The 18,066-nt window shown below is 38.1% G+C and overlaps 1 protein-coding gene across 1 annotated transcript in view; it reads left to right on the top strand.

Annotated features, from left to right (window-relative positions):
* SLC26A4 (solute carrier family 26 member 4) overlaps positions 1 to 18,066 on the top strand; it is a 53,235-nt gene that overhangs the window by 9,574 nt on the left and 25,595 nt on the right. Inside the window, exons 4-10 of the mRNA XM_070469126.1 lie at positions 1,237 to 1,347; positions 3,043 to 3,227; positions 3,755 to 3,919; positions 10,739 to 10,891; positions 10,991 to 11,073; positions 14,484 to 14,631; positions 16,471 to 16,584. Coding sequence (XP_070325227.1) covers positions 1,237 to 1,347; positions 3,043 to 3,227; positions 3,755 to 3,919; positions 10,739 to 10,891; positions 10,991 to 11,073; positions 14,484 to 14,631; positions 16,471 to 16,584 — 959 coding nt within the window. The remainder of the gene's footprint in view (positions 1 to 1,236; positions 1,348 to 3,042; positions 3,228 to 3,754; positions 3,920 to 10,738; positions 10,892 to 10,990; positions 11,074 to 14,483; positions 14,632 to 16,470; positions 16,585 to 18,066) is intronic.

The raw sequence follows: 18,066 nt of genomic DNA, 5'->3' as shown, positions 1-18,066 counted from the left end.
TAATGGACATCTAAGCTGCTTCCATCATTTTTTTTAAACTGTTATACATACAACCCTTTATTAATGACCCAAAGGTCAAAGAACTTGATGTTCTGTCATTGTGAGTGAGTGAAATGTGGGGAGGTAGAAGATGTGCTGACTCCTGATGAAGTATTTAAAAAAACAATCCACAGGAGAAGGAAAGTACTATGGACTGAACGTTGCATCCCTCCAAAATTTATCTCTTGCAGACTTAATCCCCAGTATGATAGTATTTGGATGTCAGAGCCTTTGGGAGGCAGGACTTCACATGTGGCTCGGTGGTGAAAGAATCCGCCTGCCATGCAGGAGACTCTAGTTTAATCCCTGTGTCAGAAAGATCCCCTGGAGAAGGAAATGGCAGCCCATTCCAGTATCCTTGCCTGGGAAGTCCCATGGACAGAGGAGCCTGGCAGGCTACAGTCCATGGGGTTGCGAAGAGTTGGGCACTACTTTAGCAACTAAGAGCACAGACACGCCTTTGGAAGGCAGTCAGGTAGAGTCTTCATGGTAGGCTCAGCGACCTTAGGAAACCTGTGCCGTGTGAGGTTACAGCAAGAAAGCAGCCATCTGCAAACCAGAAAAGGGTGCTCACCGGACACTGAATCTACTGGTACTTTGATCTTGAACTTCTTAGCTCTCAGAACTCTAAGAAATAAATGTTCATTGTTTAAGGCCCAAAACAAAACTCCCAACCCCCAACACATTGTTGCCTTCCAACCACCATGTACAAGGGAAGGCTGAGATTCTCCATACAGTGTGACATTCATGGACCTAGAAACCACTTGGGGAAGCCTAACGAAGGTGTTGATCTCCTGGTGCTATGTACAAAGGTCAGATTATTTTTCTTTGTTTGGATCTAACTTCTGTTCCCCAACAAGAAAGGAGAAAGTACATATGTTCCTCATGACGCAGAGAAACACTGAATTCAGACAAAGCCAGGCTAAACCTTTGAACAGAATTGATCAAGTTTTTAATCAACAGCTTTTCCCCCCACTCACCTGAGTGGATGGTTGAATTACTGATCAGTTGTGTCAGTTCTTTTGAGTAGGTGATCTGAATCACGTTCTGCATCCTAGCATAGCCACAGACCATGTGCAAAATAAGGAGATCACTCAAGATGAGCTGCAAATTAGAGACCTATGAGAAGGCTTTTCTCTAGTGGACATGAAGCATAGCTTTTGTTTCTGAACGTGATTGTTTTGGATGTATTTCCAGGCATGGCGTATGCTCTACTAGCTGCTGTTCCTGTCGGATACGGTCTCTACTCTGCTTTTTTCCCTATCCTGACGTACTTTATTTTTGGAACATCAAGACACATCTCAGTTGGTAATTATAAGCATATACAATTCTGTTTGTTCACATTGAACGTGTTTGGGCTATATTATGTGTGTTCTGCTTCAATATCTTTGTTACTGTTTTCTAGCAAGATAGGGCTTTTCCTCTTCAGTGATGCAAAGGTTTCTTCTTAGCTTTCAAAATACTATGCTGTCAGGTAGCTTTACACCTAACTTTTTTTATAATGAAGAGGAGAAAATTGAAAGATGGTTAAAAAAGTATAGACTACCTTCAAATCTTAGCATGTTTGGCTTTTCAAAAATGTTAATACATTTGACTCTACTTAGAAAGTGTTCTAAAATGAAACATGATAAGGGAAAATAATCTTCAAGAGGTCTTTGAACCTGTTTTACTAGATTAAATTAGTTGTACTAAATTATGTTCATCAAATACATATTCATTGTCTTATTAAAGAACGTAGTTATTTTAAGTCACTAATATTTGAAGACTGGGAAAATTGTGCCAAAACAATTTAGAAACTAAGCTTGGCTTTCCTTCTTGATATAGCCCCAAATAGATTTATTTCCTGATGTTCCTAAAATTTGAATTTTCTTCTGCTAGAATGTTCTAGTAAATGAATGTCTTAATGCTATTTTGCAACGTTGACATTTATACTTGAGATAAGTTTTCGCCTACATCCATCTGCTGGCTAGACATGTCTACCTGGGCAATCCTCTTGAAACAAATAGAGCCATCTACTGCTCTATCTCCAACCCTTATCCTTATCCTTAGTTGTATAATATTTCCCCCAGTGTCTGGAATATTTCCTTGTCTATAAAGGGAGATCAGGAGGAGATTATTGATTAAAGAACTTCCTTACCTGGGAGAGTTTATTAGTACAAAATGCATGACAAGGTAAGGAACATGGGAGCTGATTTTTTTTCTCTCTGGTATTCTATACATTTAGACACTTCAGGTTACTGGATTTTGGTACTGAGTCCTTCTAACTGGTAAAGCCTTCCATGATCAAAGGGTAGGATCCTCATCATCATAGATAAAAATCAGTAGTGATAGAGCAGCTGCTGAAAGAAAAGTACTTTTGAAACATAGACTCCTATAGAGTGATATTTGATATGAAAAAATAATTTGTCTTGGAAAAAGAGAAACTCTACACTACCTTTGCTATTTTTTTAATTTGTTTTTTACTTTAGCTATTTCTTTAACCAAATTTTGACCTTGTGATATTGATCAAGGTCCTCAGCTCCACAGAGACCAGGACACTGGATGCTCTAGGAAATGAACTTACGTGGAATAAAAATAAGATGGAACAAGTAAGGATTCAGCTAATATGCCATTTCTGCCGGGAAGCCTTTGTTGACAACTCCCCCTTCCACCCCCCTGTTCCCACCCATACACAAGAAGATCACACACAGTTTAGACAGCCTTCCTGTGTACTTATAAAGTGTCCGAAAACTGTGTTATAGTGACCCACCTGCACATCTCCCTTGCTCATTACTGGGTCATGAATGCCTTGAAACAACTGCTTTTTAGCTTCTTTTGTGAACAAACAGTATTTTCCCAATCACAGCTAATTACTTCAGATGCATCTTTAATCCTGTTAGACATGTTGAACCTAAACATTTGCAATTAATAATAATAATTATTTTTTAGTTTTTTTATGGAAGTATAAAGTTTTTTATGGAAGTGCTTAATAATTATTAATTGATAATGACTTTTTTCCCCCAGGACCTTTCCCAGTGGTCAGTTTAATGGTGGGCTCTGTTGTTCTGAGCATGGCCCCCGACGAACACTTTCTCGTATCCAGCAGTAACGGAACTGCACTGAATACCACCGTGATAGACTTTGCAGCTAGAGATGCAGCAAGAGTATTGATTGCAAGCACCCTTACTCTTCTGGTTGGAATCATACAGGTAATGGGCTTACAAGCGATATACAGGTTGACAGAATTTGTATCTGAAAGAACTGTTAAGCATGTGGACTTAAAGATTCATTTAAAAGCAAAATAAATCACTTTAAGACTCTCAAAGCTATTTTTTAAGTTATACTGTTTTAGGTCAGATGCTAAAATAGCAAGCCACCACTTATTAAAGCTCACTTAATCATCAAAGTCAGAGAAAACAAGACAGAGGAACATGTGTGATTAGAATGAGAATAGGAAAAGGGAGTTGTGCCAGAACCCATAAAGAGACAAAAAATATTCTGGTCACTGGAACCATGAAACCTAAAGTTAGAGGAAAAAAACCTACATGAATTTTTCTTATTATATATCTAGAAATACTTTAAGGTTCATACTACACATGGTTTTCAAATTTAGAATGGTGGATGGGAGAGATAGGGCCAGAGTTTTAGTTGGTATTAAGTTTAATTCATTAATAGTTCAAAAGTGTTGGTCCTTCTCCCAGGCAAGCGTTTAATTTTTCCTTCCTTCTTGTTCTAGTTGGTATTTGGAGGTTTGCAGGTTGGATTCATAGTGAGGTATCTGGCAGATCCTCTGGTTGGTGGATTCACAACAGCTGCTGCCTTCCAAGTGTTGGTCTCACAGCTAAAGATCGTCCTCAATGTTTCAACCAAAAACTATAACGGAATTCTCTCCATCGTCTATGTAAGTGTTGCTTCTCTGCAGGGATGGCTGACTTTTCCTACTGAACCTGAGTCTGCAGAGTATAAGCTCCTCCATGCCCTGCTTTGGGAGCCATTGAAAACATTCTTCTCTGAAAGAAGCAGTAGCATCAGGAGTTACATTGAAGAAGGCAGAGTTTGCAAATCATTGTTTTCAGTGGGTCAATATGGTTTCAGAAGTGTCGTCAATCTTCAAAACATTAATAAAAGCAAAGTTTTATACTGAAGACTAGTTTGGGAGGCCCCACACTTGAGTTGCATTCTCAACCTTGCTTCTCACAAGCTAAGTGACCTTGGACACAGGGTGTAGGATAGTGGCTGAAAACTCAGTTTGGATGACCAATATTCACATATATCCTGACTCTATTATTTATTATTTGCTCTATTGCATGAGCAAATTGCTATGCCTCAACTTCCTTCCCTGCAAACGGAGTTGGTAATAATATATACAAATTAAATTAAATAAGGCTGTATGAGAAGCCCATGGTCTAGGGGCTGGCGAATAGCAAAGTACTCAAAAAAAGAGTGTTACTTTGAGGGGCTTTCCTGGCGGTCCGTAGGTTAAGACTCTGTGCCTATACTGCAGGGGAGGTGGGTACAATCTCTGGTTGGGGAACTAAGCTGAAACTGTTTATTATTTCACATCTCAGGACTTCTTTCCTTTTTTATTTATAAAGTGAAATGATTGGAGATGTATCTCTAAAGCCTTTTTTAACTCTGAGAGTCCATAAAATGCATAATGTAAATGTCCCAGCAATTATAGATGAAAAGGAATGTTAGATTCGGAGATGATTCAACATGCAAAAGAGATGCAAAAGAAGGATGTATTTCACACTAATTAGATTTGAAAAAGTTCTTGGATCTAAATATGTGTTCTATATAGAGCATATTATCTATGCTTGAAAAATGGTGATAATAGTAACATGATGTCACCCTAGCTTAGGGAGAATGATACCAAATACAATGTGCTAGCATTAAGAATGGAGTCCTTTAATGACCCATGTATTCTAATGACCTTTACTTTCTTTAATAATCCATGTAGCTTTTAAAATGAGGTAAGGCTGTACATACCTATCTAAAAATTAGTGAGGTGGTCAAGGGTTTGCTGAAGTTTGCAGCATTGCAGTAGTTCCATTCAACATTAGCATTACTTTATCCATTCAACAAATGTTACCAAGTGTCTATTATGAGCCAGATATCATGCTGAGCAGTGGGACTAGATGCATACTTGCTCAATAGCTCAGTTATCCCTGACTCTTTGCAACCCTTTGAACTGTAGCTTACCAGGCTCCTCAGTCCATGGGATTTCCTAGGCAAGAATACTGCAGTGGGTTGCCATTTCCTCCTCCAGAGGATTGTCCCAATCCAGGGATCAAGCCTGCATCTCCTGTGTCTCCTGCATTGCAGGTGGATTCTTTACCTGCTGAGCCATTGGAGAAGCCCGAGGTGGAGGCTAGGCTACCTAGCCCTAGGACTAGGTAGAGGAGGCAGTTTAACATAGTGACTAAGACTATGGACTTTAGAGTCTTGGTTCTACCACTTATGATCCTATGATTAAATATGATGTGATTCTGGGCATGTCATATTTGACTTCTTTTTCCCTGCCAAGTCCTAGGTTTGCTTTGAGATCATCTGACTGACTTTTTCTGACAGGTTATCTCACTTTTGCAGTCTCTATGCACTGTGGTTTTTGTTGTTATTGTTTGTTTTTTGCTTTCTTACTTTCTCTATCAACTGTTCGTTCATTTACCCCTTTATTGTCATCCATTCATCTTTTCAATAAGTATTTATTGAAGCCTACCATGTGCCAGGGACTTTTCAGTCCTTGCACAAACCCACTGACTCCTGAATCCACCAAGACACCTCTGACTGAGTGAGCTCACCTCCTTGTTTGAACATTGCTAGGCCTGCGTCCTCACAGATTACAGGAGGCCTAGCCTGATAGGTGATCTGGGTCCTTGTTCACTGTTGGACTTCTGAAGATGGGAGAAATGAAATTTCACAGTTTTTCTGGTCTCTTAGGACATGTTTAAGATAAAGCTTGCTGCACATAACCCCACTTTCAACAGAGACCAAAATAAACTGGGAAACGCTAGATAGAACAAGGTCAAAAGTAGTTATTAAACTATTATGTGCCTTACGTTGTGTTGAACATTATTCTTGAAGCTTCACGTTAGAATGGGTTAGAGAATTCTGCAAGCCATTCCTTCCAGGTCAGCCAAGTTGGATAAAGATACTTCAATCATCCTTGTGTGAGGGTGAATATAAGCTTGCTTTTCTGAAAAAAGAAGAAACAGCAGGTCTGGAAATAATTGCTTAAGGATTGAATGAGCCTCTCAGTACCTGAACAGAGAATTCTGCTTATGATATTACCAGTTGTGACTATTCATGAAAGAATCCTTCAACAAACGCAGGGCATTGTGGATTCCTCCAGGAAAGACTGTAAGATAGTTGTAAGATGGATTTCCCTGGAACGGAGTTAACATCCCTTTTGTTGTAAACTTATGCTTTGGATCATCTGCCTGCTCCTCTCTCAAAAAAAAAGACAAAGGAAATAATGAATATAATTCATTGGAGGAGGAAATAATGGAAAAGAAAGAAAAACAGAAACTTCAGTTTACAAATGCCAGAGATGCTGGGTATAGGATGCAGAAGGGAGGGACTTCCCTAGTGGTCCAGTGGTTAAGATTCCATGTCCCCAGTTCAGAGGGCACAGGTTCTATCCCTGGTTGGGAAACTAAGATCCCACATGCTGTGTGGCAAAAAAAAAAAAAAGATAGAGGCTACAAAAGGAAAATGACAAGGTGCTGGCAGAATTCAGAATTAGTAATGCTCAAGCTACCGTGTAGCTACTCAGTTATGTAAGTAAATCATGCAGTCCATTTCAAAGTGGTTATGTTTTCCCACCATTCACTCTGAATGGTTTGTCTTGATAGACAAGGGAAGTCTTTCTGCTTGCTGACTAAATTGGCTCTGTGTCCCCATTTCTTCCCTAACGAGAAGGAAGACCACATTGAAAAGTTCTGCCCAGATGGTGAGAGTTTTGAAAGCTATCCCCAAGCTTGATCAGATTCGTTATTTAGAACCTATTTCCGTATGTAAAAATGAAGCCATTATAAAACAAAAGTAACACTTTAAGGGCTGATCTTATATATGCACAAAAGTTCTGGTGGGAGGAAATTCCTGACAGCAAGGGATTTGTTATATTCTTAGAGACAAGATGAATTAAAATAAATTTGGCACCAAAAGTTAACTAATGATTTTCTTCATATGTAATACAGGTATAATTTTTAACTTATGGCTTCATATACCCAGTAGGAAGAAATTCTTTAAATGAAAAGGTTCTAAAATTCTCCAAGCATAGTAGGAAATATAATAAAATATCCATTTCTGAAAAGTTTTATTATCTTGATTTGCCTGGTCAGAATACTAGGCTGAAATATGGAATTGTAAGTGTATCCATATTTTAAACATATTTTAGTTAGTATTTTAATTCAATTTATTAAAATATTAATAAGTTAGAGTTACTTTTCAGTGCTTTCTTGTCTCATTTCTGTATCTTGGAGTATTAATACGAACTGACTACTTCAGTTTATATGGGTTGGTTTTATTTCCACATATATTAAGCTTTCTTTTGTGTAACTTTTCATAAGAGATTCTGAATAAATATTCAATATAGGCAACTGATATATTCATAAGCTTGTTTGATGTAATTGTGTAATGTAAACTGATTTTGGTTTTTGCAACTTACATTACATTTATTTTATTTTTTTCATATTACATTTTTAATACAGTCACAGATGCTTTTTATTCAAAGGTCTAAGTGAGTCTCATAGATTACATGAGAATCCTATAGTGATCATTTTTGTAAGGTGAAAATTTTTAGGATTGGGATAGTTGTTCATATTGTTCTTAAGTTTGAATTTTTCCATCTTGTGTTGAAAGTAAACCTTTATTGTGTAGACAGTTAATTGAAGTATTATGTTTAGCTCATGAATTAATGAGGGTCATCATCAGGAAATTTGATTATATAAAGAACTGGATAGCAATACCTTGAAGACTACGTTATTTAGGGCTGTGTACTACTATGGTGTGCACACGTGTGCTAAGTTGCTTTAGTCGTGTCTGACTCTTTTTGACCTGATGGACGATAGCCGGCCAGGTTCCTCTGACCATGGGATTCTCCAGGCTAGAATACTGGAGTGGGTGGCCATTTCCTCCTCCAGTGGATCTTCCTGACTAGGGAATTGAACCCATGTCTCTTATTCTCTTGCATTGGCAGGAGGGTTCTTTACCAGTAGCACTACCTGGGAAGCCTGTACTGCTCTGATAGATGCCTTAAATTCTTGAGTTGTTGTGTCTGCTTGTATAGTTTCTGATTTGTTTTCTTTTTCACCTTGCTATCACTGGCTTCATCTTGTTACTATCAATGTATCTGCCTCTAGCAATTTTTACTGACTCTGGAAAGTGTTCAAAGTAAACATGCCAGTATTGGGTTTAAAGCAAGGACAAAAATACTCAGTGAAAATCCAAGAGGTTTCCCACAAATCAGATTCTTGAACTCTAGTTCAAGCACTTGGTGGAATGTATTTTGCTTACACAATGGCTTGTTCTCTCATCCCCTTACTCTTGAACGTTTTCCAAAGAATGAGGTTGCTGGCAAGATGACTCTGACGTTACCTGTTGATCACTATACCTAATTGTTACCAGATTGTTGTTATAATTATTTGAACTAATATTTTATCTTCATTTAAAATATATATCTATAAAAGGACTCATTCAAGGGAAAGTAACCTTCACTGGGAGATTACTTGTCTGGAAGAACCTTCTAAAGTCATGCCTTCTATGGAAGTTCCTATAACAAAGGTATTAGTGTTCTCCCTTGAGATTCTTCCTTGCTAATCTCCTTTGATTCCCAGAAATCACCTATTTACAAAACAAAGCTAGTTTTTCTTGAGCTGGATTGTTATGTCCACTTGGAAAGAGTTCAGTTCAGTTCAGTTCAGTTGCTCAGTCATGTCCCACTCTTTGCAACCCCATGGACTGCAGCACGCCAGGCCTCCCTGTCCATCACCAACTCCCGGAGCTTACCCAAACTCATGTCCATTCAGTCGGTGATGCCATCCAATCATATCATCCTCTGTTGTCCCCTTCTCCTCCTGCCTTCAATCTTTCCCAGCATCAGGGTCTTTTCAAATGAGTCAGTTCTTCACATCAGGTGACCAAAATATTGGAGTTTCAGCTTCAATATCAGTCCTTCCAATGAACACCCAGGACTGATCTCTTTTAGGATGGACTGGTTGGATCTCCTTGCAGTCCAAAGGACTCTCAAGAGTCTTCTCCAACACCACAGTTCAAAAGCATGAATTCTTCGGTGCTCAGCTTTCTTTATAGTCCAACTCTTACATCCATACATGACTATTGGAGAAACCATAGCCTTGACTAGACAGACCTTTGTTGACAAAGTAATGTCTCTGCTTTTTAATATGCTGTCTAGGTTGAGCATAACTTTCCTTCCAAGGAGCAAGCGTCTTTTAATTTCATGGCTGCAATCACCATCTGCAGTGATTTTGGAGGTCCAAAAAATAAAGTCAGCCACTGTTTCCACTGTTTCCCCATCTATTTGCCTTGAAGTGATGGGACCAGATCACTAAGATCATTTGCCATGATCTTAGTTTTCTGAATGTTGAGCTTTAAGCCACCTTGTTCACTCTCCTTTTTCACTTTCATTAAGAGGCTCTTTAGTTCCTCTTCACTTTCTGCCATGAGGTGGTGTCATCTGCATATCTGAGGTTATTGATATTTCTCCCGGCAACCTTTATTCCAGCCTGTGCTTCTTCCAGCCCAGCGTTTCTCATGATGTACTCTGCATATAAGTTAAATAAGCAGGGTGACAATATACAGCCTTGACGTACTCCTTTTCCTATTTGGAACCAGTCTGTTGTTCCATGTCCAGTTCTAACTGTTGCTTCCTGACCTGTATACAGGTTTCTCAAGAGTCAGGTCAAGTGGTCTGGTATTCCCATCTCTTTCAGAATTTTCCAGTTTATTGTCATCCACACAGTCAAAGGCTTTGGCATAGTCAATAAAGCAGAAATAGATGTTTTTCTGGAACTCTCTTGCTTTTTTTTTTTTTTGAAAGAGTTAGTTTTATTTAAATGATCATAGTTCAAGTTTGAACTAAGTACCAAATTAATTTCCAAAAATTTCTATTTGACCTATATATCAATTCAATAGCTTTTCTTTGTCATAAAGAATGGATGAAAAAAAAGAAAAGAAAGAAAAAAAAAAAGAATGGACGAGTCCATATGTATCTACATATGAAGAATTTTAGGAATTTTTATTAACATCTGTATCATTCATGTTTAGTGAAGAGTTTTACCTAAAATATTGGTTAACCAGGACTGTTAATTTCTGTTTTTAATCTCAATAATACATATCAACATGATGAAAATTAGGTAACTTAGTAGCACCTGTAAAGCTACTTAAGGTATAAACTTTTAAAGCTTTTCTGCAAGCAAAAGACAGTATATAATGATATATTTTATTTTAAAATGTCTCATTTTTATTCGAAAAAATAGATAAGCTAAAATAAGAAAGCAGAAATCACCCATACTTTTGCCACTTCAAGTTAACCATCATTAGTAACTTGGTATTTATATTACAAGGGTTAGACATTAATGGTGTCTGTATTAACAAACACAAATTAAAATTTTTTAAATTTTACATGAAATTCTTAAGTGCTCTTTGATGATGATATGATTTTTCATACAGGAGGTATATGAAATTATTTTTTTTACAGACACTGGTTGAGATTTTTCAAAATATTGGTAACACTAATCTTGCTGATTTCATTGCTGGCTTACTCACCATTATCATCTGTATGGCGGTTAAGGAATTAAATGATCGATTTAAACACAAAATCCCAGTCCCTATTCCTATAGAAGTGATTGTGGTAAGTAGAATGTGTAATTAGAAAATTCAGCATTAATTAGCTTTGTAAGAAAGGAACTGTTCAAACAAATGAACTCTTTTAAAACCTCTTTTATTTCAGACAATAGTAGCTACTGCCATTTCATATGGAGTTGACCTGCAAAAAAATTATAATGCTGGCATTGTTAAATCCATCCCAAGTGGGTGAGTATGGAGTTCCTCTTAGGCATTAATAATAAATTGTCAGTACCTCCTATTTAAATGAAACAAGCTTCATTTCACTGGTGGTCCTTCAATAGTCTCATGTGTATTATCTTAAAGAAATATCCCATTTGTGCAAACTATCAGCTAAAGATCAAGTCATTTGTTTAAAAGCAGCACTATATGCTCTGTCTTTTTCTTTACACTCTTAAAACATGGCAGGACATCCACAGTTAACTCCAGACCCCTGATTTAAACTCACATATACAATTACAGTATAAGGAGAATCATGGTGTGTAACGCTTATTGTACTGAGAACAATCTGCTTAAAGAAAAAGGGAGATTTAGCCTAAATTCTCTTCCATATAATCAGCTTAATAATTATATCATTTGTTCCTATAAATAAAATGGACGATCTTTAAGGAAGGTTTGCTATTTTGGTAGTTTGGTGAATTAAAAGAGTAAGGAACTAGGAGTCTTTGTCCTCTGTCGCCATCTAGTTCTGTGGCGCTGGGGCGAAGTGGGGTTCTCCTATAGTCTAAGTATGAGCCGTTCAGTTGTGTCTGACTCTTTGCGACCCTGTGATTGTAGTCCACCAGGCTTCTCTGTCCATAGAGGTCTCCAGGCAAGAATACTGGAGTGGGTTGCCATTCCCTTCTCCAGGGGATCTTCCTGATTAGGGGATCAAACCCAGGTCTCCTGCATTGCAGGCTGATTCTTTATCATTTGAGCCAGCAACACAAAGATGGTGACAAACCACTGAAATCTCAACCTCAGCTTCTTGTAAAACACCAGTGAGATCCCTCATAAAGTGCAGAGTGAACCAAGGGCCCTACAGTGTAATTTGATCGTATGACAGTGAAAAAGAAACACAAATGTTTATTAGATTTGTAACATTAACTTACAGCATTCGTGACTAGACTTGCTATTAGATGACAAGTGAGTACTGGTTTCTCTTCCATTAAATACTAGCTGAGGGACCTGTAACACTCTGTTTTTCATGCCCTTAATAGAAATTCCTCAGGCCAGGCCAGCCCGGGGGCTTATTCCACAGGGAACTGCTGCCTTGACATTAGATTAATTGTATGATTTCTTCTAATCTATTTAAAAAAAGGAAAGAAAAGTTACAACTGGCTACATGGGGCTTAATTTATGTATCATCCATTCCAGTGTTTCAAAAACTCACTTTTTTCTAAGAATTACGCGAGGCCTTGTTAACACAAATTCCTTCCTGGTTCTCATCCTAAACCTAATTAATATTTTTCAAAGGGGCTTCACATGATTCTAATGATTAGTAAGTTTGGGAAACTTTACATTAGAGGATCAACATTTTGATAGTGAATCCTAATGTTGGTATAAATTTAGTAATAAAAAGATGCAGTGTGGCTACTTGAGTTACAGTGTTTTCACCCTAACAACTAGATTATTTGAGTAGTTTCAAATAGCTACATTAAAAATATATTTTATAGATCCACGTTATCAGGTTTCCTAGGTATAACTCTTAGAGGAGGTCCATGGCAAATGCCCTGTCCCCTAAGTCCATGTTCTATTACTAGATTTTGGGCACTCCCTTTTGCTGCCACAAGTGATCCTTTCTGGTCCTATCAAGAGATTTCCTGGATGCTCTCCTGCTGAAAATGGATCTCTAGCCTCTTGCTGTTGGGTTAGTCAAGTTGAATGCTCTGACAGACCGTTTGTTGTGATTGGTCAGTCTGCCTCACCCCGGGATATATATAAGCTCTTCCCCAAGGGTAGTCATCTCACTTGTCTTGTTCAGCTTTTTGATACCCCAGAAATAAGTATAATAACATTAACAAACACTGGAAAAGAAAGCATGATATGGAGATTGGAAAAGGGCAAGGAAAGGAGCATGGGATGAGTAGGACGAAATGAAGAGGAACAAAAGAATGATTGTGGAACTTCCCTGACATTCCAATGGTTAAGACCCCCTCACTTTCAATGCAGGGGGCGTGGGTTCTATGCCTGGTCAGGAAACTAAGATGCCACATGCTGTGTGGCACAGCCGAAACAAAACAAAAAAAATATAGATTGTGCCAGCCCACTTCTTCATCTCCTCTTCATGTCAATCCCCCAATAAGGGAGTAAAAGCACAGCCATTACTGGCAGTTTTCTTTAATCCCATTGAGAGTCCATACCATATGTCTGTATTGCTCAGTGTCCAAGGACACCGTCCCCCAAACCATAACCACTTGCCCTATTCCCCTACTGCCTTTCTTGGTCAAATATGCAATTTCTCCAAGTGTGGTCAGCTTCTGAGCATCTCACTGGGATTCACCCAAACCAGGGCCCCCTATTCTCTCACTAATTCTTTTTCTTAACCAGCAAGCTCTAAGAGGGCAAATCAGATCTGGTTACTCAGGAAATCATCCAATGTCTAACATTCACACTCGGACCCACTAAATACTTCACTCTTCTGGGCCTCAGTTCCCTCATCAACAAAAAGAGAAAGGTAGATTCAACAATTACAAGGATATTAGATTTAGGATAATACTTTGGATAATATTAAGATATTAGCAGGTTCTAGATTTCTATGGCTTTCTATAAAAACCTTATTTCTAAATTACCACTTCCAACTATAGGGGAAAAAAGTGTAGTTTCCTATGAAAGGAGCTTCAGGTATGAGGTCGGTCAGGGATTTTTTTTTTTTTTGCCAGAGAACTGGCCATATGGATAATCATTAAGATGCAGGCACAAGAAAGGAATCCTTTGTGATGTTCATACTTGGGGATGATTTCATACTTATAAACTTGTAGATTTATTTCTTTATATGGTTGGTGAGTAGCTTTGGTTTTGTCAAATAGTAACTGTTTGATCCCACAACTATAGTGACTGTGGAGCATTCTGATAACCATATACATTTAATCTTTTGGGGGTACTCAAGAAGATTTTAAGTATCATGGCTCTTCGATAAGGATTTTCCACTTCGCTGTTTCAGCATCTTACATTCTTTGTCTCTGTAACTGACCTGACCACTTCTTGTACAGGGTAAATCTCTTTAATGGCTAGGATATCAAAGACCTTTGATATTAAAGATATCAAAGGCCTCTGAAATGAAATTGTAAGGAGAAACACTAATGTATGAGATGGTGCAGCATAGAATTATGTGGTGTTAAAAAATCAGTACTGACAGGTTTCTTCTTGTCAGAGCGTAGATAAGGCAGCATCCATAACCTCTCAAATAGGGGACAAAGGAATCAGCCAGTGAGAAAGCACCAGCTTCTGACTGAAAACTGTAAAAGCAGGTGCTGCTACTTATCCATCTTATGTACCTCTTGTTCTCTTGGATTAAATTCTTTCATGTCTGACTTGTGGCTGGGTTGATGCAGCATTTGGTGAGGTGGGGGAAGAGCATTGTAGTCAAATTGTCACAACACTTTTCATTTGAAAACTAGGTTTTTGCCTCCAGCAATGCCATCTGTGAGTCTGTTTTCTGAGATGCTGACTGCATCATTTTCCATCTCTGTGGTCGCTTATGCCATTGCAGTGTCTGTAGGGAAAGTCTACGCCATCAAGCATGATTACACCATTGATGGGAACCAGGTATGGTCACCCTTTTGCTGAACTGGTTGTAGGACTGAAACTAAGAAGAAAATGTGGGAAAGACTTTGCTGTCTGTTAAAGAAGGGAGTGGTTTCTCCCATCCATCTTTACTGAGTTGGTTTCTCTCCTGCATGTGCTAATTTGAAGTTATTTTGAAATATGCTTGCTGTATCACTTCATTTTAAAAATATATTTTGTTGTTTATATATCCATATTTTATTAAATATCTGAAAGATAAGAATGCAAAAAAAACATAAGCATGATATACCATTATATTTTTAAAAATAGTAGCTATAATTCCATAATATCATCTAATATCCAGTCAGTTTTTAGGTAGATAACCACAATATCATTATCACAACTAAAAAGATGAATAATAATTCTTTAACAACATTAACTATCTAGTCAGTTTTTAGGTTGTCTTAAGTTTTTTGAACAGTTGATTTGTTTGGCTAAATATCCAAAAAAGCTCCACGTGTTGTATTAGCTAGATAGATCTTTTTATTTTACATTTTTCAAAGATTTATTTTTTTAATTGAGGTATAGTTGATGTACTATATTATATAAGTTTCAGGTATGCAACATAGCAATTCACAAGCTTTAAAGGTTATACTCCATTTATGGTTCTTAGAAAATAATTGGCTATATTCCCTGTGCTGTATGCATCACTTTACCTTTTAAGAAAAAAGTCAAAGTAATCCTAATTTTTAAAAAGTTAATTCAGTTAGATCATAACATAAGCTTAACATATTAGAAGCAAGTTGGAATAAGAATTCTTCATGTAATCTAGTATCTCCTGGTAATTAAAAACAATATTTTTCTTGGTAATTTTTTTAAAGGCAGCTATAATATGGCAAAAGATTACCACAAACATCAATGATAATAGTTGTGACCACTTTAAACTGAGGTAGTTCATTTTGCAATTAATTGCAGGTTTCCCCCATATCCAAAAGTAGAGAGTTCCTATGAAAATCTTCTTAAGATGAAATGGCAGTACAGTTAAGAAACAGTTACCTTAAGACACATCTTGCAAACAGATGCACAAAATACACTGAGATCAACAGGTGCTTACAAACACAGTTCAGAGCAATGGCGGCTCCATGCTGAGATGCTGAGATGCTGAGTGTAGTTTCCCAGGAAGGAGCGTGGTGCTGCCACTCTCTCTGCTTGGGGAGCATGCTGCCTCTATTAGGGGTTGCTGCAAAAACAAACATTTTTTGCCCTTTTTTATAATAGCAAAAATTCTCTTGAGATTTCTTTGTGTTAGCAAAAACAGGTAACTAACTTAGATGGGTCTTTTATAAAAGCCAAGTGGTGTAAAGCAAACTTTTGAAAAGCAGGGGATACCAGTAACAGATACAAGATGGGTTTTGTAGCATCTGATCCATTACCACGCTGATTTTCCACTGCTTGCAAATCTGCAAGCCTGGTTTGTATCTATAAACATGGCATAGCAATTACAGTAATTAAATGATTAGCCATCAGAATAATCATTCTCCAAGTCATAATATACTTCCTAGCAAATATCCAACCTCAGAAAAAATATTTTATGTTAGAGTTACAGATAGGCCACTCACCAGGAAGTAAGATATAGCATTTCAGCAAAAGATAAGTCAATCTTTCAGAACAGTTGAGAGCAGTGAAGCCTCTCTTAGGCTTTATGGAGCCCAGATTCCACGTGTCTTTCAAGGTCTCCAAGCACCTTTAATGGTAAGAATTAAACTGGGACTCCCAGGCAGGCTGGGCTTGGGAGTTTGCTTTCTTAATGCTCTTTGCTTGACGAGAGTCTTCCAAAGATTTAATTTGTAGCATCACTACCATTCATTCTCTCTCTCTCAGGAATTCATCGCCTTTGGAATCAGCAACATCTTCTCTGGATTATTCTCTTGCTTTGTGGCTACCACTGCCCTGTCCCGCACCGCTGTCCAGGAGAGTACTGGGGGAAAGACACAGGTATGGGGCGGCGGTGTGGTCATATCCATCTAGAATGATGTAAAGAATGAATCAGGGGAATGGTGGCTCAGAAAGGCTTGCACAAGAACTCAGTATGATTAGCCTTTGAGAAAAGTAAAACTTGCACATCCCATTCTGATTCCATCTGGGACCTCTCCATCTCTGTGACGATGATCTACCCCCTCCCTGTAAACCTCTCTTTATAGTTTTGGGTTTTTTTTTGGTTTAGTATGGTTTATTAAGCTGTGCCTGCCAGGCACTAGATCAGGCAGATCATGCTTATTCATTTTTATTCACCAACACCTCTGTACTACTTTCTGCGTACTAGCAGAGAGAGAGAGCATGCGTGCTCACTGTGTTCTACTCTTTGTGACCCCCATGGACTGTAGCCCACCAGGCTTCTCTGTCCATGGGATTATCCCAGGCAAGAATACTGGAGTGGGTTGCCATTTCTTTCTCCACTCTTTATAGTTTTATGATGCAGTAAGTCTCAAACCTTTTTGTGTCGTTGCCCAGCTGGCAGATAGCGCCACTTACTTGCTTTTGCAGGGATGATAACAGTTGATAATGAAGGTGCTGATTTTTTTCTATTTGTTATCTGGGAATAGAGAAGGCCTAGTAAAATCTCTTTGTGGCTTAGTGAGTTATTCTCTTTTCAGGAAAAGGAAAAGCTGTTTATTTACATTTCCTTTACCAAGGATCAGGAGCTTCCTCCAGAGGCCTTGCGTCCGACAGAACCACGGTTTGCTAGCTAAGCATATTTCTGTTAAACACTTTGCCATTTCTTCCTGAGAAAGACTTTTGTTCTTGAAGTTCTGAATGTGGGTTTGATCTTGCCTTTAACTGTGATTTTAAGTTGTGGCCTTCCCTCAAACCAGCATCCCAGTTAATCTCTGGAAAACTCCTCCTTCACTAGGCCAGATAGCTCAGGATCTGTACTCAGGCCATCCTTTTCAGCAGGACATGAGTCAGCTATGCCGAACCAAATGGATGGGGGTGAGGGGCAGGCTCAGGGATTGTGTTTCTGTTATGCCTGGGGAGTTTTCTCCTCCTAACACAGAAAGAACTATTATTTAAGAGTAAATAGTATTTTGAGACTATGAGGAGCAACAATTCAAAGTAAATAGTTTAGCACACATAGTCTTCAAATAGGATTTTTTTCCAGGTAGAGATGCAAATAAATGTAAAAAAGAGAGTAACTGAGAAAATGAATGACTCCAACAGTGAGTGGCTCAGGGAGAGTTTGAATTGTCTCCAAGATGCTCATGATGCTCCTTTCCCATTCATAACAGATCTTTGTGACAGAGTCAGAGGAATTGGCCTTCTCCAATTTCTTGGCTCCCGATGAACAAACATTTACTTTTAATTTTCAGAATTACTCTATTTAAGACTGTTTCCTTCTCCATTTTTCTGAAAACATTTCTAGCTCTGAGACAACAAATAAAACAATACAGCCTCAAGTAGGAAGCATAATCAGAGATC

Source organism: Odocoileus virginianus, chromosome 1 (assembly GCF_023699985.2).
Source record: "Odocoileus virginianus isolate 20LAN1187 ecotype Illinois chromosome 1, Ovbor_1.2, whole genome shotgun sequence".
NCBI classification, from domain to species: domain Eukaryota; kingdom Metazoa; phylum Chordata; class Mammalia; order Artiodactyla; family Cervidae; genus Odocoileus; species Odocoileus virginianus.
The sequence above is the reverse complement of the archived record's forward strand: the minus strand, read 5'-3'. Positions and strand labels throughout refer to the sequence as shown.